At 37.8% G+C, this 26,206-nt stretch overlaps 3 protein-coding genes across 6 annotated transcripts in view; 1 reads left to right on the forward strand and 2 right to left on the reverse strand.

The window, feature by feature from the left end:
- The window catches only part of LOC117572509 (lachesin), a 174,600-nt gene extending 152,905 nt beyond the window's left edge, over positions 1 to 21,695 (reverse strand). For all 4 annotated transcript variants that reach the window (XM_052005210.1, XM_052005214.1, XM_052005213.1 and 1 more), the window contains exons 1-2: positions 21,471 to 21,695; positions 21,271 to 21,406 (exon numbers count right to left, since the gene is read on the reverse strand). The gene's annotated coding sequence lies outside the window, so the exon portion shown is untranslated. The remainder of the gene's footprint in view (positions 1 to 21,270; positions 21,407 to 21,470) is intronic.
- On the forward strand, positions 5,239 to 8,935 carry LOC117569686 (mucin-2). Its single transcript, XM_034250935.2, has 2 exons — positions 5,239 to 5,321; positions 5,387 to 8,935. Exons 1-2 carry the CDS (start codon positions 5,315 to 5,317, stop codon positions 8,839 to 8,841), a joined length of 3,462 nt encoding a protein of 1,153 aa, XP_034106826.1. The 5' UTR covers positions 5,239 to 5,314; the 3' UTR covers positions 8,842 to 8,935.
- Positions 10,846 to 11,381, reverse strand: LOC117572168 (uncharacterized). Its single transcript, XM_034254818.2, has one exon. The coding sequence runs from the start codon at positions 11,368 to 11,370 to the stop codon at positions 10,846 to 10,848; it is 525 nt and encodes a 174-aa protein (XP_034110709.1). The 5' UTR covers positions 11,371 to 11,381.
- Positions 21,696 to 26,206: the final 4,511 nt, after the last annotated feature.

Consider the following 26,206-nt stretch of genomic DNA (forward strand, 5'->3'; position numbering starts at 1 on the left):
GCGAGAAAATTTAGTTGCCTCAACACAACCGCAAATGCGACAAAAGCAGAATGCAATTCGCACTTGAAACTGAAGGCGACGCCGGCAACTCTGCAACTGCAACAACAATACCAACGACAACGACAACAAGTAGACGCTTTGTGGTTGAAACAAAAAGAGAAAAAAAAGTTTTTGCTGCCATTCTCGCGACAAAAGTTCTCTGGCATCGTTTTCGGCTTTTTCTCCAATTTGCTGCAGAAAATGAAAATTTAAATTTTTAAGCAATGTCGCCGAAAAGTTGTTCAACAGTTTTCTCGTTTTCATTTCAGACTTCGTTTTTTTTTTGTGTCTTGCACTGCAGCTGGGAAATTTCACACATTTCCCACAGCGCAGTTTGCAGCGTTTTCCGTGTGTTTTTCCAAATGCTTCATTTGGCTTTTTCCTTTTTGCCAACAGACCCTCTGTCGAACTCCAACTCGCTCGCTGTGCGGCGCTGCGCTGCCATTTTGCAATTTTGTCAACGTGCAGCAGAAGAAAACTTCAGCGCGTTTTTTTCATGAGGTTCTTCTTTTTTTTTTTTTTTGCTTTTCATTCCCAACGCTGATGAATGACTGAGAGCTCGGATAGTTACGTTCGTTGTGTTGCCAACGCTTCACTAATAAGAGATAAAGGAGAGCAAAAGAGTGTAAGGGAAATGCGGTGCGGTGTTCTGCTTTTTGTTATGTTCTTGCTAAAGTAGCATGGCAATCATCGGGGCCAGGCCAAAGAATGCACATCCGACACGCCGTTTCCTGCAACAACCACACCTCCAGGCTGCCTTCTGCCTGCCTGTAACTGCCACTGCCACTGCTGCTGTTGCATGCAACAAATGCCTCAAGTGCATAACGGCTGCCAGGCAGGCATTGGGGCCATTGCGGGCAGTTGAAGCCGCCTGCCATAAATCACTGCATTTGCATGTTGAAACTTCTTTTGCTCTCCCTCTCTATCTTTATACTTTTCCCTTTCTGTCCTACTCACTTGCGGCTAATCTTCAGGCTACCCCTTGTTGTGCAGCTTTGTATGCTTTTGTTTGCTTTTGCCGGGCGCACTCTCTGCTCTCTCGCCATGCTCCTTAGCTCAATTAAAAAATAGCATAGACGGGAGGCAACTGTTTCCTTTGGCAATTAATTTGTTCTTGTTCAAAGGCATTTTTAATTGCATTGCTACACGAAATGCAGCAATTTTGTTTGTGCGCTGTGTTGATTTTCACACCTATATAAATGTATGCAAAGTTTTTCCTGTGCCCCATTTGGGGTCAGCGTGTCGCACAGACAACGAACGTCTTGTCTTATTGCCATTTAGATAATATTTATTGCAAAATCTTCCCTTCTCTTTCTTTGCCTATATCTTGTCTCTGTAATTCCCTCATATTTACGTAAAATTCCACCTTGGAAATTCCTTGAGCCGCAGTATTCCGTGCCGTTTCCGCAGGCTTTTGCTTTCGGCATCAGCTGAAACGCAACTGTCCTCAAATTCGTCTTCACTTTCGCTGTTTACTTTCGCACTCGAATCACACGAACTAACACGACTAAAAACTCTGTTTCGGCTTTCGAAAAGAAAAAAAAAAAACGACGAAATTGAAAGAGCAGAAAAAACTCTCAGAGAAGAGTTTTGCGCGTCGGCGCAGTTGCAAACTTCGAAATATTCTAAAATGAGTTTCAAGTTGTTCGAAACGAGTTCAATTGGAGAGTTTAACATCGTTTTTATAAGAGTTTTAGCACTTGAAATTCTAGTCAACTTCTTCACTAAGCAAACGATGCAGAGCTGAATAAATGAGAAGTCTTTAGGGACAAATGCTTTACTTACTCTTTAACTGATTTTATAAAAAGATGATTATAATTGATAAACAACTTGGCAAGATATTTATTTATCAGAACCTTTCCTTTTATTATTCACATAGTTATGAATGAATACCAGAAATATTTAAAACAAGTAAGAAAACAAAACTCAAGTTATGACTTTAATAGATCCTTCACATTTTTTTCTTAATCTATGTACTAAAAATTAAAATATTCCTATTAAACACTTTTTACACATATCGGGTCGGGGAAGTCTTCTCTTATTTTCAATTTCCACAAGCTTAATATACTTTGTTTCATTTCGTTAGAATATAAAGGGTCTAGTACATATGATACTTTACATCTTGGCCGATCTCGACGCAGCACAGTTGATTTGCTTTCCACATAGATTATTTGCTCTTATTCACACAACGAGGGTTTATAGTCAATATATATTTCAATTTTTAAAAAATCTGCCTTAATCCATTAACTCTACAGTTATTATCAAAGTTAATAGAGTGTACAAGCATAAAAAAATGGTCAAAAAAAGTGACTCTTCAAATAGTATGACATTCTCAAAAGCCATAAAAGGAAAATTAATATTCAAAGTTGAAAAAAATGTTGCTCTTGCTGTAAAGAATGGAAATACCTTAACTATTCATAAATGGTGTATGTATGCATGTAAAATTGGACTATCAATATGTCTGATAAATTACCATCAATCTCTGGCATTTAAAATATATGACAAACAAAAAAAGAACAAAAGTCAGAAAACTGAATATTTTAAATGAAGCAAAACTCGACTGCAATCAGTTCCGAATGAAACCCCTCTTATGAAAACAGGCTGCACTCGTATATTGTAATTTTGCAAAAATGTATGCTATAAAAAGAGCTGATAGCAAAAACACACACAACAAGAGCAAAGACAAGAAATGAAATAAAAAAGAAATGGAGATGGATATCGCATAACAGATACAGACAGAAGAAGATGGGTTAGTGAAAATGCAAATTCACCAACAGAGATTCATTGGATTTTAATTAAGAGAAATTGCAAAAGACAAGACAACAACAACGACATGCAGGTAGGGCAAAGCAAGTAGCACATGTTCTATATACATGTATGTAGTATGTTTGATGGAGGGGTTGTGTCTTTGACTTTAGAGTTTGCTTTACTTTGAGCGAGTAGTTTATTGAATGTAGCTTTGATTTTGCTACACTTTTTGTGTGTAATTTCTTGATAGCAGCGTATGTAGCCTGATTTGTGGCGTTTCATCTTAGGTTGTCCGCTCTCATTCCCTTACTCCCATGAATCAAGCCAGCACTCACGTAAGCCGTGTGAAACACACACCTTACCAAGGACAAGAGGACTTTCTTGCTACTCCTGCTCCGGCTGCTAGTTCAATTCTCGTTCAGCGACACACGCACCAAACCAGGAGGAGGACGAGGTCAATTTCATGCAGCACACACGAAAAACAACAAAAGCAACGTAAAAACAAGAGGCAACTCAAAAGGGCAACTCCTGCTGCTGCACATGTAGGACACGTACACCTTTGCTCGCTCAGACGTTCGCCTTTCTTTTGATGCAGCACGACAGGTTCTCAGCTGTAACTAAACGTTCGTTCCAGCTACCAAAGTAGCATCTCCCCAAGCCCGGCAGGCAATGTTGAGACAGTCACGTCCGCCTGGCCATAATTGATAGTTCAATCTGTTGCAGATCAAACGCTTGACAGCGGCCAACAGATCAACCTGAAAAATGGCTCTCATCGAGCAATTTGCTTGGATGGCTATTAAAGCCATTAGAGAGAACGTATCTAAGGAAGTTACGACAAACTTCATTATAATACCGTATTAGCTTTTTTCAACTGCTTAAACTATTTACTTTCCATTCCGATTTGAAATTGAATTTCGTTGAATTCGATGCTATTGAAGTAGCAAAAATTCAATTGCAGTCGAAACACCTGAGTAAACTATTTATTTGTGCTTTTCTTATAACAGTAGCCAAAAAAAAAAAAAACAAAAAAAAAATACCATATTTATTTTAATGTTTTTCACGTAGTTCGAGAGCAGCGTTTGCGTTGCTCCAACAAAAGGCTACTTTCTCGAAAGTCGAAAGCAATTCGGTAAATAGATTTATGTTTTCAAGTTATTTGTCGTTTGGAGTGCAGTTGCACTTTTCTCTTCCACTCTCTTCCTCAGTCTTCCTTTTCTTTTCGTGTGCTTTTGAAAATATAATAAGCAAAGTCTTTTATTGGCTAGCGAGTTTTGTGCCAATTTTGTTTACTGCTCATGTTTTGTCGCTTTATTTTAATGGCCGGCGCGTTAGAGTTTCTGGCTTCATTTATGTTTATGTTCGCATTTTTTATTTCTGTAATTTAAGCTTAGAATGGCGCACATAAATTCTCACCGAGTGCAGTCGAGTTGAGGACTCGTTGAGAGGTCACGTTGCCTCATTAAAACAACAAACAACAACAGCAATAAGTGTAATAACAACAGCAATAAGCGTTCCACACATGTCAAACACAATCATTTTTACCTTTCAACATTCAACATGCGAAAGTACCAGTAAAATTACAATCTATGCGATCTTTAAAGTCTACTTTAAGGTAAGTCTTAAAATATCATGTTAATATTTAAAGTTTTTTTTAAATATTCAGAACTTAAGTAATTTATGCTCTTACATTTATTTATTTATGTAAGAACATTTTGTTTGCACATGAGCGTTATATAAATATATATAAAACTATGTATTCTCAAACAACCCGATCTCAAATATACAAAATACTGAAATATACCAATTTGTATACTTGGTATATTAAAATAAACCAATTTGCTAATATGTATTTAAATCAAAATAATCTTATATTTGTTACCGGAAATAATTTCAAAATAATCCATCAATATCAATTTCCTTATCACTGCATTTATGTATCTGTCATCTTTAATCTATCTTTGGCAATTCTTCAGAAATATGCACAAACAAACAATCGTGTGATTCCCTAGAAATATGCGTAATTTAAAGATTACTTTGCGCACTTCAAAATGTTTGAACAAATATTCATTGAAAATGCAGCTAAATTTGCAGAACTGATGAATCAATCCACAATCTTGTGTGATGATTTTAAAGGAAACAAGCTGTCCAGATAGATAAGAGTTAGGAACTCGTGCAAATACGTATTATTTACCCACAATTAGCTCATATATTAACCTTCGTTCTTAGAATACGAAAAACAAACGTACATACGAGTAAGGTATGGAAGCAACTAGATAAGAATGCAAACATATCATACATCATTTACTCGTGCCGGCATTATCAATTTAAATAATTAATAGATACTCGACTATAATAATAATAATAGCCATAATATCTTATCACTTAAATTGCCAAGTTTCGAACTAATCGCCGCTTCTTATAGCTAGTGTTCCAGTCGCAGCCCCTTTAGTATCGATCAGAACTTAAAACAGTGTGGAATACTCAATAGTGAAGCAGATTTAAAAGCAATAATAAAATAATTTTCATTATGAATGGTAGGAGAAATATAATTTTAATTGGTACCTACCTATATCATAAACGTTATCTGTCATATTTCTAGGCAAAGGCTGGGACTGGATGCCTTTGCTGCTGCTGCTCGTGGCATCTGCTGTGGCAATGCAAAGCGAGCTGTGGGCTGCCACATGTGACAACGAGGAACGCTACGAGAACCAGATGATGTGTGTGGACAAACAGTTTGGCGCCCAGGTGCCCTATCCCGATAATTGCAGTCTATTCCTCGTCTGCAATTGTCTTTATCCCACGGTCAAACTTTGCCCCGCTACACTGTGGTGGGACAACGACACACAAGTCTGTAACTATCCTCAGGATACCAAGTGCATTTACTACAGCTTTACGACACCTGCACCAACTACATTGCCAACAATCCCGACTTCGAGCAGTCCTGCAGATAATACAACTATTCTACCGATCACTACATCTTCTGTGTGGACTACAACTGAAGAGAATTGGCCCACTTCTAGCTGGGATCCACCACCACCTCCACCTGGCATTGACGATTCATTCTGCCGCGATTACCCAGACGGTTCGGTGCATCGATATGACTACGATTGCAATGCGTATATTAATTGCACACATGGCTGGCCCGTGCTCAACTACTGTGATTACGATAAGGTCTTTAATGCGGTGCTGAAAATTTGCGATACGCCAGATACCGCGGAATGTGAACCGCTGCCGTTGCCTACGTCAACTACTGTAGAGCCCCCAACAACAACAGTCGAACCATCAACAACTACAGTTGAGCCCTCGACAACAACTGTAGAACCCACAACAACTACAGATGAACCCACAACAACTACAGATGAACCAACAACAACTACAGATGAACCAACAACAACCACAGTTGAACCAACAACAACTACAGATGAACCAACAACAACTACAGATGAACCAACAACAACCACTGAAGACGATGGCACTTGTGGTCCACCTCCTGTGGGCATAGACGAGGATTACTGTTGGTACTTGGGCAATGGGTTCTACGAGTATCCCTATGACTGCAGCGCCTACATCAGCTGTCGCAATGGCTGCACTAATTTAGCCTACTGCAAACCCGACAAGCTTTTCAACCCAATGCTGTTCATCTGCGACACACCCGATTCGGTGGTGTGTAACCCTGAGTCGTATCCAACAACCGTCGGAACAACTGAGACACCGCCAACAGAACTGCCAAATGATAGCACCACCAGCACACCTGAATCCACCACAACCAGTACAACAACAACCACCACGCCGTTGCCACCTTATGTGGATCCCGATATCTGCGACGGTTTGCCCGACTACAGTCGCCTGCCCATTGCTAGCAACTGCTCGCAGTATGTGCAGTGCAAGGACAATGAAGCGATACTCGGTGAGTGTAGCAATGGCATGCTCTTCAATCCCGATTTCCTCATCTGTGACAATGCCGACGATGTGCTTTGCTATGGCGATCGCACCACAACCTCACCAACTACGACCACACCTGAGCCAACAACTACACCAACCACAACCACAAGCACCACTGTGACTACGCCTGCCACTACAACCACTGCAGGACCTGCGCAACTCTGCGATGGTCAGGAGGTGGGTACTTCGTTTCCCTATGAGAAGGATTGCACACAGTATATACTGTGTCTGGGCGATGACAAGTACTACATAGCACCTTGTGCTGGTGGATATTATGATCCCAAAACGGGTAACTGTGGTCCCAACGTGTCCCCCACAGCCTGCAAGGAGAAGGAGACCACCACAACGCCAGCAACAACAACATCAACTACAACGACTACCACTCAGGCGCCAACAACGACGACAACAGAAGCTGTCACGCCTACGACAAGCAGCAGCCCAAAACCCGTGGAACCAACCGGCATCTGTGCGGGTCGAAATGATGGTGAAATGATTGCCTATCCCAACGATTGTAGCAAATACATTGTCTGCGTGTCACCCATACCCGTTGCCTTCTACTGCATCGAGGGCTTCTACTTTAGCCTGGAGCGACAACAATGCGTCCGATGGGAGGACAGTGATTGCGACCAGGACATCAGCACCACCACCACCGCCACACCGGGCAACACTACACCGCCTCCCGAGCCTACCATCTGTACGAACAGCACGCGCGATACATTCCCCTATCCGGAGAACTGTCAGTGGTTCATTCGTTGTGTCGACGATTACATCTACATGATGGATGTCTGTAACTGTGGCGAATACTACGATCCGATAGTGGGCGCCTGCGGTCCGGATGTTCCGCACGATGCTTGTCGCTGGGACTACACATCAACCACCCCCGAGTCTACCACTCCTGAAAGCACGACCGCTGTTACACGTCCACCACCCCAAAAGGGTCCATGTGACGATGCTGCTGATGGAGAACTTGTTCCCTATCCCAATGATTGCTCCAAGTATATCAAATGTGATCGGCCCATTGCCTCGGCCTTTGACTGTGACGAGGGCGAGGAGTTTAGCGCCGAGGAACGCAAATGCATGGACGCATCGCTGGCCAACTGCACGCCTGGTTCAACGGGAACTACACCAGCACCGACTACCACAACGGAGACAAGCACAACTCAGGAGACATCTACCACTCAGGAGACGTCTACAACTCCGGAGTCATCTACCACTCAGGAGACTTCTACAACCCAGGAGACTTCCACAACCCAGGAAACTTCTACTACCGAGGAGACTTCTACAACCCAGGAGACTTCCACCACCCAGGAAACTTCTACTACCGAAGAGACTTCCACCAGCCAGGAGACTTCTACTACCGAAGAGACTTCCACAACCCAGGAGACTTCTACTACGGACGAAACTTCTACATCCGAAATCACCACAACAACTGAAGTTACACCGACGACACCGTCACCTAGCGGTATTTGTGGTGGCAAGCCACTTGGCTCACTCGTCCCCTATCCTAATAATTGTGGCAAATATATTATTTGTGAAGAACCCATACCCATTGGCTATGATTGTCCAGAGGGATTAGAATTTAGTCCGGAGGAATTGGAATGCATGTCTCCCGATCTAGCCAACTGTACTCCAAAATCGACGACAGCAGCAACGACACCTGTGCCCTCAACCACACCATTTACCACGACTACAGAAACCCCTTGCAACACATCGCCTGATACAACCGCTTCTACATCAACTTCGGAGTCTACTACTGTAGATGATTCAACTACAACTGAAGAAAGTACCTCAACTGTCACAACTACACCATTCACCACGACTACAGAAACACCTTGCAACACATCGCCTGATACAACCGCTTCTACGCCAACTACGACAACTGAATCAACGACAACAACAATAACAGATTCAACAACGACAACAATACATCCCGATACACCCAATATTTGCTGTGGCGTTCCGCTAGGCACACTTCTACCCTATCCCAATGATTGTAACCGATATGTGGTCTGTGACTATCCCATACCATATGCTGTAGTCTGTGCGGAAGGAACTCTATTCGATCCTCAGGAACTGCAGTGCACCGCCGAAGGCGTCGATTCCTGCTACTAAACTGACCCAACTAAAATTCCAAACTGTACTCAGAAAGTTCCTTAAATTAGTTAACAAAGAAAGCATATAACAAATATAAAAGCAAAGCTCAAAAGTGTTGTCTACTTAACTCCTAAAATCAATCGACTAAATGCACAAATGCAAATCCATTTAGTGATAGCACTCATAAGGATTCGGAAGTAACTCAAATGGGTATCAATTACAAGCAAACCCTTTTATTTTGAAAAGCAACAGCGCAAAGTGGAAAGATAATTTACCACTTAACATGCAATCCATTTGGCCACAAACTGTTTGTCATTAGGGGGAAATAGAGAGAATGAACGAAAAAGAGGCTCGCGACAAAGAAATGAAACCCCAAACAAGCAAGGACTCTATTTCGCAGCAGCAACAGGCTAACAACGACAGCAAATTGAAGTCGTACTTGGGATAATATCGCTTACAAGTTTCAGCAATTTATCGTTGTTTGATTTCACCAGTTGTTCATCCCCCCTTCACACCCGTCGACAACAACCTAATCAGATTTCGGGTTGGCACAATTGGCTAAGGAATTATGTTAGGGGTTTTGTTTGTCGTTGTTGTTGCCGACTGTGTTTAGGGGCACAGAGAAAGTGAGAGGGAAAAAAAAACACGAACAAACGACACAAAATGTTGTGTCGAGCAGGCGAAAGCAATGTGACAACAACAAGGATGCGAAATAAACACATTCTGAGCAAATTGTTTGGCAATAATGTTAACTTAATGCGTTCCATTTGTCGCAATTCAAACGATAGACACGCATTGCGATTCGAAAGAGATTTGTTCGCAGTCTCTGGAGACAACTGGATATCCTTGAGTGTGGCAAAAGTAGGAGAGTCAACAGCAACACCAGCGAGGTATCTCCTTTTATCTGCCTCGTATCCATAAATCGTTCGGCTATGGGCAATTTCGAGAAAGCGGCGCTTCAAAGTTGGCTATGAAAAAACAATTTGGTTGCACATTTATATTGCTTTAGTTGACACTCGGCCAAGTCGTTGAAAATGCTGCCAAAACTGTTGCCCATTGAAGTTTTTACTAGGTTTTTCTGGGCGTCGAGCCAAACTCATAAATGTCACACTTGGCGTATGCTTAATCACAACCATCACATATGGTTGGGGAAGGAGAAAACTTTTAACAAAACATTTAAAATTAACTTGCAGTCAAATGTGGAAATATATAGAGAATAGAATGAGAAAAGTATTTTGTCAGGTTGACAGTTGAAAAATGCCCTCATATTTAGTTTTTCGAGCAGATGCCAACTAACAGTTCACAGTTATCAGTTGTAACTAACAATTAGCAGCACATCTCTACACAAATTTTCATATGCATATATTCTGTATTTTTGCCCTCCTTCTCTTCGCTTCAGTTTACGAAACTTTTGCTGCAAATATTAATGTGCAATTTCATTCATTTATGGAAAATGTACTCGGTATTTTATACCCCCCGCGAGAATTTTGCAATGTTTTGCAAACAGATAGACTGTAAGTGAGTTCAGCATTCAGTCGAAACCCTTGCTGGACACATAAAATATGATATATAGTATAGAATAGTATGCATGTATATTAAATGATAGTTGGCAAATAAAAATGCAAAGCTAAAAACTGAATGCTCGCAACAATATTTGCATTTAAGCAAATTCCGCAAAAGCCTTTACGGTAACATGCAATAAACAAAACCCAAAACAGAACTGAACTGAACTGATGCGAACACAAATGGTTTTATGAATTTATGAAAATTAAATCAAATGGACGGGACGAGTTGGAAACTTTTGAACTTTGATTCCCAGTCTGTTTGTCAGTTTGAATGTATGTGTGTGTGTGTGTGTTTGAGGATTAAGAGTTTGTGAAATGTTTATTGATCGATTTCATTTCAATTTGATTGTCAAATATACATTTTTTATTTGATTACTCTAACTAGATGAACAACTTCTAAATTGCATTTTCATTTACACATTTTTTTAAAGAGAACATTGAAGAATTCTCTAGATATTTATTCCTCCTTGGAATCGACGTCGTCTTCAACTTCGTCGTGTTCAGCGCCTTCCTCAGCGTCGTCTTCAACTTCGTCGTGTTCAGCGCCTTCCTCAGCGTCGTTTTCAGCTACATCGTGTTCAACGGCTTTAAGTTCAGCTTCGATTTCAGCCTCGAGTTGTGCTTCTTCAGCAGCATATTCATCAGACTCGACTTCCTCATCGGGAACACCGCGCCAGTAGCCATTGTTGTAGCCCCAACCGTTGTTGCCCCAGCCATTGTTGCCCCAACCATTGTTCTGGTTACGATCAGCATCGATATGAGCATTGGCAATTGAGCTAGATACACCTGAGACAATGGTTGAGCTGTTGCCCACTGTGATTGTGGTATTTCCCTGCTCCTTAGCCAGCTGTTGAGCCAATTGAGCCAGAGCTGCGCTCAGTCCGGCAATGTTGCCAGGATAGTATCCTCCATACTGTGGCACTGCCAAAGTGTAGGCAAAGATGCTGCCCAAAAGCAGGGTGACAACTGAGATGATCTGCATGGCTAACTGACTACAAGTCGCAACTTGAACTGTATTCTCAGCTTAATGATTAGCTCTTTTATAGCAAACCAACTGCTGTTACAACACAAATCTTACCACACTTCAAACAACGATCGAAATGCATCAAGGTGACAGCTGCTAGAAAGCAAACAAAACGTGCTGTGAAATGTTTTGTTTGACTTTCAATTTCAACAAGCACCCAAAACAAGTGTATTACAAGTTTCAAAGTTTATGTGAATTGTTTGCTAAGCAAACAAAATTGAATTTGGAGCATGAATGCACAAAATGTATTGTTTAGTCTAATTTAATGAAAAGTCATTGAGAATATCATTGAGAATAAATCTAGAATATTTTTTCATTATTTGTAGTTCACTATATCTTTGTGCCTCCATTAAATGTAAGTAACAGGCAGAAAGTATATACAATTTTGATCAGCGCCAATAGCCGAGATCAGCGCCAATGTAGTACTATATCAACATACCAAATATTGCCTTTGGTATATTCTTGTGATATGTTTTAAAATTAATACCATTTTGCATTTATTCAAAATGGGCAGCGAGTATATTACAGTCGAGCTGTCTTACTTGTTTTAATTTTAGTGATGTAAGGTCAAATTACTATTTGATCTTTATTATTTAGGCTTCTATTTAGATATAGTGCTATACAAAACAAAAATCGATCGCTAAAGACGGCACTTTCATTTGTGAATTCATATTCGATGATTAATATTCTCTAATAATAATAGCAATAAATAATGATATCCAAAGACGTTTCCATTGCTAAAAATTCATTCCTTCCTTTCTGAACTTCATTTTAGCACGATAGAAAAATTGCAAAACAAATTCCTAAACATTTTTTCATACCTCTACCTACCAACAAGTTGAAAGTATTGCAAAACTTTGTCAAATTGCAGCTACCTTCATCTGGCATAACATTTGCTAAGCGCGCACAAATCCATCCACTTAACATGTCCCGTCAAAAGCAACATAAACAGGACCGATTACAACTTGTAATGCACACGATCTGGTCATATAAAAAGAAGCTCACAAATTTAACGTTTAGAATTTTATGTGTAGGAGGAGGACGACGACGAACGCAAGCCAATCTTTCATCCGGAACACAGTATTCATATTCATAAAAAGACGCGCATCATTATGACAGAGCAGCATGTGAGAGGGGAGGCGGCGATGTAAACAAGTCGACAACAAATTATGAGTCACGCAACAAAAAATTTTATGGACTGCACGTTGATTGAAGATAAAGTTTAACTCACATTGCGTATACGCCACTTGTGACGACAGCAATTGTGGCTTAATTAAAAAAGTATGTGAAAAATATTGAAATGACAATTTTAATTAAATGAGAAATGTAAATACAGGTAGCAATTAGCCGCAGGCTCTTATTCTCTTTTTCCCCAACTCATTTTGCGGTCTGTCGACTTCTCTATTTTTCTATTTACTTGCCCCACATTTCATTCGACATGTTCTTTGTTTGTCGAGAACGAAAATTGTTTTAAAATTAATTAACCACCGTCAATACAAGCGATGAGATTTGTATTAACTGAAGAGCTCTCAGAGTAGATGCAAATCAAATGCATGAAAATATTTATCTGCTTCCTTTCTCTCTATCTCTATCTATCTTTTCCCTGTATCTACTTCGTTTCGATTTAATTAAACTTCTTTTGAGATTGAGCAATCGATGTAAGAGAAGCGTAATAACCGGATCAACTTTTACGAATTGCAAATTTTTGGGTTTAGCTTAAGCAAACGCTTTTGCCACCGACTTCAATTTGCCGTCTGGGAAACTTTTTTTTACGACATATGTGGAACTTACACCACACACAACTGACACTGACTTGTGTGTTTATTTAATATCTATGCTCGTAAAATAAATTAAACATTCATATTCCGTTTATTTACTTAGGCAAATTGAGTTTCCACAGTTGACATGCTGAATACGCAAAAAAGCCTTTTTCCCCAGCAATATGTGGTAGAGAAAGAGTAGACAGAAAAGTGGGAAGGAACGTTTGAAGAGTTAACTTCTCAGAAGGCAGTCAAAAGCGCGACACGCTGAGACGAGAGTGAAAGAGAGAGCTCTCAAGTTGGAGTAAGATCTGGTTCTGTTGTAAACAGGAAACGAATGTCTGTTGCATGCAAAGTGACAAATGTCATGAAATATTCAATTGGCCAAGGAGCCAAGAAAAGTGACTCCTCACAATAAAACGCTTTTGCACATTCACTTCAAAAGCAAAAGACTTTTCGAATTTACTGCTACATATGCGACGATATTTACGAGTTTTGTAAAATGCATTTAAAGCAAAAAAAAATACAATGACTTGACCAAGTGGCCGACTCACTAAATCACTTTTAAGAATACACTTTTTAACATTACATTATAAAAAGAAAATCCATCTAATTACTTTGTGACTAGATGCAAAATCTTTCTACAAAGTAACGGTAAAAGATGACAAGAAAAGCAGGGTTTTCCATAATTATAAATCCGTAAAATATTTTTCCATTCTATTCACGTAAATAATGACAACTTTAGTCAGCCTATGTTAATATTTTTGCTTTTAAATCAACCAAACAGTATCATAGACGACTAAATTGGACATCTAGCTGCTGATTGGCTGATCTATTCATTTTCACATTTTTAAGATAGACGAGCAAATATTTACCACTACGGTAACACATGGAAATGCATCTAGTTACTTTATGACTAGGTACAAAACCACACATTAAAGTAACGGTAAAGATGACAATAAAATAATGTATTTTTCCATAATTTAAAAACATTCATAATATCAACTAATATGATATATGACTATGACATTTCTGGCAGACATTTGAGCGATGGCAACATTAAACAACTATGAAATACTTTAAATCAACCAAAAAGCAGATCATAATTGACTAAAATGGACATCCAGCTGCTTATTGTTTCCCATATAAAATCACAATTTAAAGTTGATGACACACATTTTTAAGACAGATAAATAAATATTTATTTAAGACCTAAAATTAAATCTAGTTACTTGATAAAAAATGGCAATTAAATGCTGTATGTTTTACATAATTTCAAATCTGTGCGATGCAGATATGTTAAGCATTTGAAGGATGACAACTTCCGTCGCCTATGAAATACTCCTTACTTTTAGATCAACTAAACAGTAGATCATATACGATTGCCAACATACACATGACGATATTTACGAGCTTTGTACGAGTAAAAATATGCAATTACTTGACCTACTAATTTACACATTTTTAAGACAGACAAATACATAAATATTTAGCATTACTTTATGACTAAAAGATATATCTAGTTACTTTATGACTAGATATATGGTCTAGTCGGAAAGAAACGTTAAAATCAAATTGCCAAAAACGACGATGCTGAATGTATTCTATAACTGAAAATGCCTAAAACATTTATTTCTAATAGAAATTATACAACTTGCAGACATTGAAACGATGACAACTTTAGACGCCTTTGAAATACTTTTTGCTTTCAAATCAATCAAACAGTATATCACAGACTAATAAAATCGACATGTCGTCTGTCATAAAAAATCACAAATTACACATCAAATTATTTGCCTGACATTATTCACGGGCTTTCTAAGAATTTACTATTTAGCATTAGTTTAACACACAAAAATGCTTCTAGTTACAATATGACTAGATGCAAAATCATGCACTAAACTAACGGTAAGAGATGACAATAAAATGCCTCCTGTTTTCCATAATTTCAAATCAGTACCACGCAGATATGTTAAGCATTTAAACGATGACAACTTCCGTCGCCTATGAAATACTGCTTGATTTTATTTCAACTAAACAGTAGATCACAGACGACTAAAGTGGACATTGGACTGTTGTCTTTTACCTAAAATCATAAGTTATATAAAGTATAAGAGCAAAAATTTGATATAACTTGACCCTAAGAAGAAAATATATTTAGCATTACCTTAAAACATATAATTAGAGTCAGTTACTTAATGACTCAACCCAAAAATATGATTTAAAATAACGGTAAAAGATGACAAGAAAATCCTCTCTGATTTCATCAATGTCAATTCAGTAAAATTTTGATTTCTATAAAGAACTAATATGACATTTAAATGATGACAACTTCAGTCACTCTATGGTATTCTATTTGCTTTTAAATCAACTAAACAGAATATCACAGGTGAATCAAGTGGACATCTAACTGCTGACTGGTAGTCGCATAATATCACAACTTACACTGCATGACAATATTTACTTTACAAAGCGGTCACAAAACATTTAAAGCGAAAATATGTAATAACTTGATGTACTCATTTTAACACTTTTAAGACGGACAAATACATAAATATTTAGCATTACTTTATGACTAGAAGATACATCTAGTTACTTTATGACTAGATATATGGTCTAGCCTCAAAGAAACGCTATAATCAAATTTCCAAACTATACTTTAAATTTGTTAAACATATATTTCTAATAATTAATATACGACTTGTACATACTCATTTCAGGCAGTCATTTAATCGATGAAAACTTAAGATGTCTGTCCTATACGGGCTTTCTAAAATAAAATTCACTTTTAAACATGAGAATTATTTATTTAGCATTAGTTTAACACATAAAAATGCTTCTAGTTACTTTATGACTAGATGCAAAATCATGCATAAAACTAACGGGAAGAGATGACAATAAAATGCCTCCTGTTTTCCATAATTTCAAATCTGTACCACGCAAATATGTTAGGAATTTAAACGATGACAACTTCCGTCGTCTATGAAATACTCCTTACTTTTAAATCAATTAAACAGTAGATCACAGACGACTAAAGTGGACATCCGACAGTTGTCTTTCACCTAAAATCACAAGTTACATAAAGTATAGGAGCAAAAATATGGTATAACTTGACCCTAAGAAGAAAATATATTTAGCATTACCTTAAAACATATAATTACATTCAATTACTTAATGACTAAGCGCAAAAATATGCTTTAAAGTAACGGTAAAAGATGAGAATAAATTCCTGTCACCACAATTTCAATTCGGTAAATTTTGATTTCTATAAAGAACTAATATGACATTTATAGTAAATGATGACAACTTCGGTCACTCTATGGTATTCTATTTGCTTTTAAATCAACTAAACAGAAGATCACAGACGACTCGAGTGGACATCTCATTGCTGGTAATCACAACTCAACAAACATTTAAAGCGAAAATATGTAAGAACTACTACTGATCTACTCTTTTTAACACTTTTAAGAAAGAGAATTACATAAATATTTAGCATTACTTTATGACTAGAAGATACATCTAGTTATTTCATCGCAAAGAAACGTTAAAATCAAATTGCCAAAAACGACAATAAAATTCTGAATGTATTCTATTTATTTCTAAAAGCAATTAATATACAACTTGCAGACATTGAAACGATGGCAACTTTAGACGCCTATGAATTACAATTTGCTTTTAATTCAACCAAACAGTATATCATAGGCGACTGAAGTGGACATCCAGCTTCTGATTGGCTGTCATATAAAATCACAAATTAAACTGAATACATAAATACATTTACGGACTTTGTAAAGTCAACTGCTTGTAAACAAAAATATGCATTAACTTGATCTATTCGTTTTCAGACTTTTAAGGTAGACAAATAAATATTTACCATTACTTTAACACATGGAAATGCGCCTAGTTACTTTATGACTAGAAGCAAAGTCACGCATTAAGCTAACGGTAAAAGTTGACAATAAAATACTGTATGGTTTCCATAATTTCAAATCTGTACCACGCAGATATGTTGAACACTTGAACGATGACAACTTCCGTCGTCTATGAAATACTTTTTACTTTTAGATCAATTAAACAGTAGATCACAGACGACTAAAGTGGACATCGGACTGCTGCCTTTCACATAAAATCACAAGTTATATGAAATATAGGAGCAAAAATATGGTATAACTTGATCCTAAGAAAAAAATATATTTAACATTACCTTAAAACATATAATTACATTGAATTACTTAAAAACTAAACGCAAAAATATGCTTTAAAGTAACGGGTAAAGATGACAATAAAATCCTGTCTGATTACCACAACTTCAATTCGGTAAATTTTGATTTATATAAAGAACTAATATGACATTTATAGTAAATGATGACAACTTCGGTCACTCTATGGTATTCTATTTGCTTTTAAATCAACTAAACAGAATATCACAGGTGAATCAAGTGGACATCTCACTGCTGACTGGTAATCACAACTCAAAAAACATTTAAAGCGAAAATATGTAATAAATAACTTGATCTACTCATTTTAACACTTTTAAGACAGACAAATGCATAAATATTTAGCATTACTTTATGACTAGAAGATACATCTAGTTACTTTATGACTAGATATATGGTCTAGCCCCAAAGAAACGCTATAATCAAATTTCCAAACTATACTTTAAATTTGTTAAACATTTATTTCTAATAAAAATTAATAAACGACTGATGAAAGCTTAAGATGACTGTCCTATAAAATCATGACAATGTTTACGGGCTTTCTAAAATAAAATTCACTTTTAAAAATGAGAATTATCTATTTAGCATTAGTTTAAGACATGAAAATGCATCTAGTAACTTTATGGCAAGATGCAAAATCATGAATCAAACTAACGGTAAAAGATAACAATAAAACGCTGTCAGTTTTCCATAATTTCAAATCTGCACCACGCAGATATATTAAGCATTTAAACGATTACAACTTCAGTCAGCCTATGATAATCTTTTTGCGTTTAAATCAACCTTATAAAATCACAAATTAAAGTCAAAGCTTGTAAACAGAAATGTGCATTAACTTGCTTGATCTATTCATTTTCACACTTTTAAGATAGGCAGATAAATATTTACCGCTACGTTAACACATGAAAATGCGTCTAGTTACTTTATGACTAGGTACAAAACCACACATTAAAGTAACGGTAAAAGATGCCAATAAAATCCTGTCTGATTTCCACAATTTCAATTCAGTAAAATTTTGATTTCTATAAAGAACTAATATGACATTTAAATGATGACAACTTCAGTCAACCTATGGTATTCTATTTGCTTTTAAATCAACTAAACAGAATATCACAGGTGATTCAAGTGGACATCTCACTGCTGACTGGTAATCACAACTCAAAAAACATTTAAAGCGAAAATATGTAATAACTTGATCTACTCATTTTAACACTTTTAAGACAGACAAATGCATAAATATTTAGCATTACTTAATGACTAGAAAATACATCTAGATACTTTATGACTAGATATATGGGCTAGTCAAAAAGAAACGATAAAATCAAGTTGCCAAAAACGAACATTAAAGGCTGACTGTTTTATTTCATTTAAAATCCATAAAATATTTATTTAAAAAACAACTGGTAAACGACTAGTAGATACTCATTTGTCACGAATCCTTAAATGATGACAACTTCAATCAGTCTATGAAATACTCTTTGCTTTTAAATCAACCAAAGAGTATATCACAAACTAATAAAGTGGACATCTAACTGCCGATTGTCTTTCATATAAAACCACAAATTATGCCTTCGGCAATTAGATGTTTGAGCAACTCATACGGACTAGTAGATATCCTGAACTAGACATCTGCCACTTAACTGCAAACATATATTCGACAAGCGTTTTGGCCAGCAGCAACAGTAAATCTTCTGCACGCCCCAAAGGCAATTTGCTGGAACTTGCAACTTGCACGTTGAGCTTCTTGTGGTATGATGGAAATTCGATGCAACGTTTTGTGGTCAATAGTCAAAGTTGCCACTTTAAAAGTGACCAAATTACAGTTCACCCTACAGGGTAGAGCGAGGCGAGAGAAAGGCAAATTTAATGCAAATATTTGATGAACTAAACAACCCTCTAGCACAATTGAAGTTTGTAGGTAATATTCATGCCGGAATACTAACTAAATATATTAGATGCAATTAACAAACTATGCTATGCTATTGTATAGAGAGACACTTAAGTGCTTGTTCAATTGATTGGCCCCTTCAGGCCAAACAATTACACACATACACAGCAAACACACGCACACACACACACACTCCCTGATATGGGCCATAAACCCTTAACAGGTCATAATTGGCAATCGAGTATAAAATATCATGTCATATGTGTGTTGCTGGGGGTCAACAACAACGAGAACAACAAGGAAAACAACAATGTTCATAAATCAAATACGCTGAGCCCCAAAAACAATGTGTTAGAGCAGACACTCATAAATACATGTAAGAGTGTCAGTGTGTGTGGGTTTGTGTGTAAGGAAATGCTTCGTTTTCATTGTGTAAATATTTAAGCACACAATAAAATGGAAACAATGGAAGGCATGCCACACCAGCCAACTTCCCTCACTCTCTGCAGTACATCTAAAAAAAAAAACCCAAGCGTAGCAGGTGTCAAATGTTGCGGCCAAAGAAAAAGGCAAAGTCAGTTTTTCCTCCCATACTCAGAAAAGACACTGCTGTAGCATATGACACACACACACACACACACACCGCACAAACAGCAACAGCAGAGAGTTCGATTCAAGCATTTTACGTAAGTAGAAAACTCAAAAATTGCGTTGCGGAACTTTTGGTACGTGCCACTCTGGACAGGCACGATTCGAGATCCTTTTTGTTGAGGAGACTGAAGCCCTGATGCCAGCTGCCAGGCAACGAGCGATGGCAGCATGTAAACGGAGAGACTGCCTCTCCTCACATTAGTTGTGAGCACATAAAAAACAAATAAATTGTCTGCGCCCCATTGGATTTTATGACTGCAGCAGAAATGATTTAGAGATCATAGCCAACGTGTCCTTTTCTCCATCTTCAGCTTCGATTTCGATTGGGGAATTGTCATTTCGAGTCATGTTTACATTCAATCAGTTGGCTAAAAAAATACAATAGTGAAGTTTTTGAAGCGGATTTTAATTAGACGCTATTACCTGAGGCACCCCAAGAAAAAGAAAAGTTTTCATCGTAAACGACGAGATCGAATATTTATAATCGCGTTGCACGCAATGCAAAACTTTTTCAGTCACTTCGCCACGCTCGTTGACTCAATCAGTTTGCTTGGCAGCATTGGAAATATTTTTGGAAACGAATTATTGACAATTGCAATTCAATTTCACACACAATTTGGCCCAAAATCGTTGTCGTCATGGACGAATCCTTGTTGCTGCTGTTGCCACCGGAAATAGCAGAAAACTTTACGCCGAGTGCAGCTGAAAACTTTCTGCACTTCGTGCCGTCGATTTCAGTTCTGTTCTGTTCAGTTCAATTCCATGGAAATGTAATTCAATGCTGTCGCATGTTGTGAACCCCCCAAAGAAAGTAAATAAATATCAGCAACAAATGCACAATAAATGTGCGAAAGCATCCTGAGTGTGTGCGTGCAATTGTGTATGCGTGTGTGTGTATTTACACACTAAAAATATTGTGCCGAAACATTTGATTGAATGTGGCGCTGATTGAGATGCGTATTGTAAAGGTTTCAATCAAGTCTATCATCGCTTTGCTGACAGTTTTCCCCCCTCGCCAAACTTGAAATCAACTTAATTGTTGTCTGCTCTTACAAAAAATAAATATAAACTTGCTGTCCGTAAAGTCAAATCAAACTATCTATTAATTCATTCGTTCGCATTTTAGAGAATAATTCATCTATACAAATCAACTAAAATATGATTTTTTATAAACTCAGCCTTATTTCACCATCAAATTAATTAATTTTATAAACAATACAACCTCCTAGCCCTGTCACTCTTTCCGCTGCGCATCTTTAGATTTTGTTTTAACACTAACTGGCTATTTTAAGCACTAAACAAATGCCATAAGTACAATTAGAAAAAGGAAAAGCTCACTTACATTTTTACTGTGCATACTTGAAAATATTAATTTTTATGTCCAGCTGATCTCCGCACTGACTCGGCATAATCGATGCATTTATGCTGCAGCTGCTGCTCTTGTTTAATTTCATTGAAAATAATGCCGACAATCGCCGCTGGAAAAGTTAATAAGTCAATGGTAATGTCAACTTTACTTTGATCGCCAGTTTGTTTACTTACTGTTTTTCCTTTTATTCGACGAACTTTGTTAATTGCGCATTGCGAATAAATTTCTTAGAAACACACGCATGCGCAAAACTTATTTCACAAGCGTCAGTTGCTCTTCTTCGTTTTTTGGGCCACATGTCGATATCGATAATTTATCGTTGCCAAATCCACGTGCTTAACAAGCTGTTAATAACAGTGTACGATAAGTTTGCCAACATAAACATAACATAACATTGCATTGTGTTCGACTTCTGAAATTTACATTGAACAATATCAATTATTTAATTGTTAGCAGCTATCAAAGGTCTGTTGCAAAAGCTGCTTGATACGATATATACAATTTTTTAGAACGTTTTTGTGTCAACATTTTCAGCCTCCTCTTACCAACTTAATTGTAAATGATAAATTTTGAATTGAAAAGGTACATTTAATAGCAGCATATAATCAACATAACTGTCGTATAAATCAAAACTATGTTGCGAACATAATTGCGGCCTCCTAGCTCTTATCTCTTTTTCAGTTATTCTGATTTTATATAACGATTAAAATGTTGTCGACACAATAAATAATTGACTAAATCTTTCAAGTGTCATAAGTGCAATTGTAAAAAGGGAAAGGTGACTTAACCCCTCTTTTAACGTGTAAAATACTAAAGGAATTTAAATAAATAGTAAAGTTAGAAGAGGAACCTGCAATAAATCAATGTAGTATGAAAAGCAGCTTATAAAATCAACTCATATAAAATACATGAAAATACTTTTAGATGAAAATATTTGTAAGGTAGCGTCATCGCACCTAAATCTCAACCTTAAGGACAACGTAGGGAAGAAGAAGCTAAGCCAAGTCGTCGAATATGCGCCCAATCCATTTGCCAGACATTTTGAGCAATTTTCAAACATGCAACATAGGAAAAGTCAAATATGAAAACTGTCAGCAGTGCTGTAAATTTATGGCTTTGTTAACACACCGAACTCACACACACACACACTCATGCATACACACGCACACCTATGAAGAAAAGTATGCTACAAATTTCAAATTAATATGCAGGCAGCAAGTGAAAAACGAAGTGAAAGAAAACGCAAGAAAATGAAATGGGTAAACGCAGCGAGCAAAAAGAAAAACTTTGCAAGAACATGTTTCATTTCGCGACGAATTATCGAAACCGGCAGCTTTTTCAAGTTTACGCAAAATTTCCTACGTGATTTCGGAGGGGATTTTTTACAGAAGCCATATATCATTGTAAAATGACATTTTTATTGTATGGCAAAAGTACAAAAGGCGCAGAAATTTAATGAATTTATTTCGGCATTAAAAGCAGATTGTAAAAGGGAAGGAACCTTTATCACAGGAGGACAAGGGGGAGTTTTTGAAAGCCTTTCGAAATTTATGAGTACAGTTGTTATATGGCTGCTCTTTATTTTGAGCGTTTACATTTATTTGATGTGCGGCAGTCGTCGCCCGGAGGCCCCACAAGAATTATATGCACATGTGTGTGATTGATTAAAAAGCGCTTTTGGCCGAGGGCTACAAAAAAAAAAAAAAAAAAAATGAAGCAGCCAGGTAAAAAACAGACATCAGTTGCAAGCACCAAGTTGCAAGTTGCAGCGCTTGCCACTTGCAGTTAATTTAAGATGTTTCACACAATTTCGCTGTGGCGGATCGCCTTAAGAACTACTTTTAAAACAAATGTGCAAAACGTGACTCGAGCATGAATACAATATGCCAAAGCACACATCTAGTTGAAAGGGCTTGGAGGGGGGGGGGCAATAGCTGAACCGCACACTTGGGACATGAGCCGAACTATAGCGATATGCAAACAAGCATCGAAAGAGTGAGAATGAAAGAGAGGAAGGGGGGATAAATGTAATCCCTGCTTGCAAATATATTTGCAGCAATTTATAATTTATTAAAAAAGTGTAGCATAAGCCACGGGGCAGCAGAGGATACCAAATAGCCCAGAACAAAAGCAGTGCACGTCTTTGCCACACATACACCCCCCACCAAGCATTCCCCTTCTCTTCACACCCACGCTTACTTACCCTTCTACAGCAAACGCTTCCGGCACACATGAGTAATATGTAAGCAGTGCACACATATATAGCATCCAATTGCATCTTCTTCTTCTCTCGCATGCTTGCGCAGTCGGCATCGACGACGACGTCGCTGCATCTTCATAGCTGCATCTGCTTTTGTTTTCTTTGTGCAAACGTAAAACGTAAAAGCAAAACCACAAAATCGCAACGTCAGTTACTTTGTTTGCCATTCTCTTTGCGGCCACTGTTCGCTGTAGTTCTCCCTCTCTGTCACTCTTGCACCCACTTTCAGGTATTAGTGGGTTGCGCTTTTCGGTCAGAGCTTATTAAGCTCTCCTTTTGCATTTGATACAATAACAACATTTTGCAGCATCTCTCCATTGTTATGGCACTTAAATTGCATTCCCTCTGATTCAGTTCGCAGTTCGCGTTGTGATTTCAGCGAAATTCAAGAAATTACATGCACACTGCAAACGTTGCTTTTGCCCTGCAGGCCAGTAGCAGTAACTTCTTCCTCTTCCACTACAGCCAGTCAGTTCAGTGCTTCCTCTTCCACTTCTGCCATTTCTGGCATTGATGAAGCAAACGCAACGCAACGCAACTTGATTTTCTTTCCTTCACTTGCGCTTCTTTAGCTGCTGCTGTTGCTGCTGCTGCTGATGATGAGAAGGATGCCGTTTGCCATGTTTCCTTTTTGGATTTTTTGCATTTTATTTTCCCTCTCGTTTTTTGTTGTAGTTGTTGTTGTTTTGGCTGCTGTTATTGCTGCTGGCCGAAAGGCATCTTGTTGCTGAAAACTTCAAAGCAACTCATTTTTTACGTTCGTTCTGCTTGTTCTCCGTTCGTTCGTTACTTTATCCGAGGCAGCTTCTTGGCATTTTTACATTGCATAGCTGAGAATATTAATTTTGATGTCCGGCTGGTCTCCGCACTGACTCGGCATAATCGATGCATTTATGCTGCAGCTGCTGCTCTTGTTTAATTTCTTTGAAAATAATGCCGACAATCGCCGCTGGCAAAGTTAATAAGTCAAGGGTAGCGTCAACTTTGCTTTGATCGCCAGTTTGTTTACTTACTGCTTCTCCTCTTATTCGACGAACTTTCTTAATTGCACATTGCGAATAAATTTCATAAAAACACATACGCATGCACATGTTTATTAAGTTTTCGAAACACCTCTAACTTTTTATTGCGCGTCAGAACTTATTTCACAAGCGACAGTTGCTCTTCTTCTTCGTTTTCTTTGGCCACATGTCGATATCGATAAGTTATCGATGCGAAATCCACGTGCTTAACAAGCTATTAATAACAGCGTACAATTAGTTTGCCAACATCAAAATAACATATTATCATTAAATATGCTGTTCATCCTTTTAAATTTTATTCATTTGTTATAAATAGGAAATTGTATTGTGCCTGTAAATTTCGGACTTCTCAAATTTACATTGTGCAATATCAATTACTTAATTGTTAGCAGCTATCAAATGCCTGTTGCTAAGCTAGCTTGCAAAAGCTGCTTATTATGATACATTCAGAAGTCCGTCATGCATATTCCATAACATCAACAGTCGGCGTATTCTGCTATTGTGAACTAGGCTAATTACATTAGGCGCATTAGGAGCGTACTGTTAAGACAATCGATACTGTGATACTGTGTTAGATGATCTTTAACGATACGGTAGCTTACAGACGGTTGATTAATCGGTGCCGCACACGGCAAAATAAAAAAATTGTATTACTGTATTTCTTTTACAACAATCGTAACAGTTTCCTTATCATTTAAAATCTGGAAATTGCCTGCTGTACGTTGAAAATTGGCTCAAATTTGCGTATGCCGTAAACTTTGACTACAGCCAAAGAAGCTGAGACTACTTCAGCAAGCGTAAGTACTTGTTCGTGTGTGTATATATCGATATAAGAATGTATGTGTATCGATCTATGTATGTTTGTACGCTTGTGTGTGTGTGTGTTTAGGGGACTCAATCGCTGCAGTGCCGGGGTCCATTATCATGGCGATAACAAAATGTTTAGTTTTCGTTGAGTAAAAACTTTTTTTGGTGTAAACTTTTGCAAGTGCATATAAATTGAATGTAACTTTGCACTCATCTATGCAAACATGCAGCCTCAGCTACACACACACACAAACACACACTCACACTCAGCTATTTTCGAAGCCAAATGCAATTTTGAGAATTTTCTGGGTGTGTCCCTGTGCCCAATAGGAAAACTTTGCATATATTTCACTTTAACACAGAGACATTGAACTGATGTTGCAGCGGGTAGAAGAGGAGGGGGAAGGTCTTCTTGGGGTCTCTTGTTATGTGAGCCTTCGCTTCCTTTCCGTTCTCACCCCCTCTCTTCCTTCGACTTCTTCTTGTCGTCGTCGATACTTTTGATATGCAAAAGATATGAAGGGACAGCTGTTTCCTGCTCCATTTGCTTGCCAGAAACTTTTACAAGAACTCGAATGCATTTTGAAGTTGCCAATGCAATGGAGTTGGCTGGGTGGGAAGTCTGCTTTCGATATTCAGCTTAAATATCTGTGGAAAAGCATTTAAAACTGCATAAAGTTGCTCCATTTTTATGCCAGTAAAGTTTTCACACCATTTTCCATGCGCCTCTCCCCCCTTCCCACTCCCTCACAATGCCACTCAACACCGCCAACAGTTTTAATGCATTTGGCTTCACATTTTATGATATTAGCGTTTAGTT

The sequence above is a fragment of the Drosophila albomicans genome, chromosome 3 (assembly GCF_009650485.2).
Source record: "Drosophila albomicans strain 15112-1751.03 chromosome 3, ASM965048v2, whole genome shotgun sequence".
In the NCBI taxonomy this organism is placed as follows: Eukaryota; Metazoa; Arthropoda; class Insecta; order Diptera; family Drosophilidae; genus Drosophila; species Drosophila albomicans.

What these genes read in the sequence shown, in the direction of transcription:
- LOC117572168 (XM_034254818.2), bottom strand. Translation starts at nt 11,370, where the DNA reads ATGCAGATCATCTCAGTTGTCACCCTGCTTTTGGGCAGCATCTTTGCC.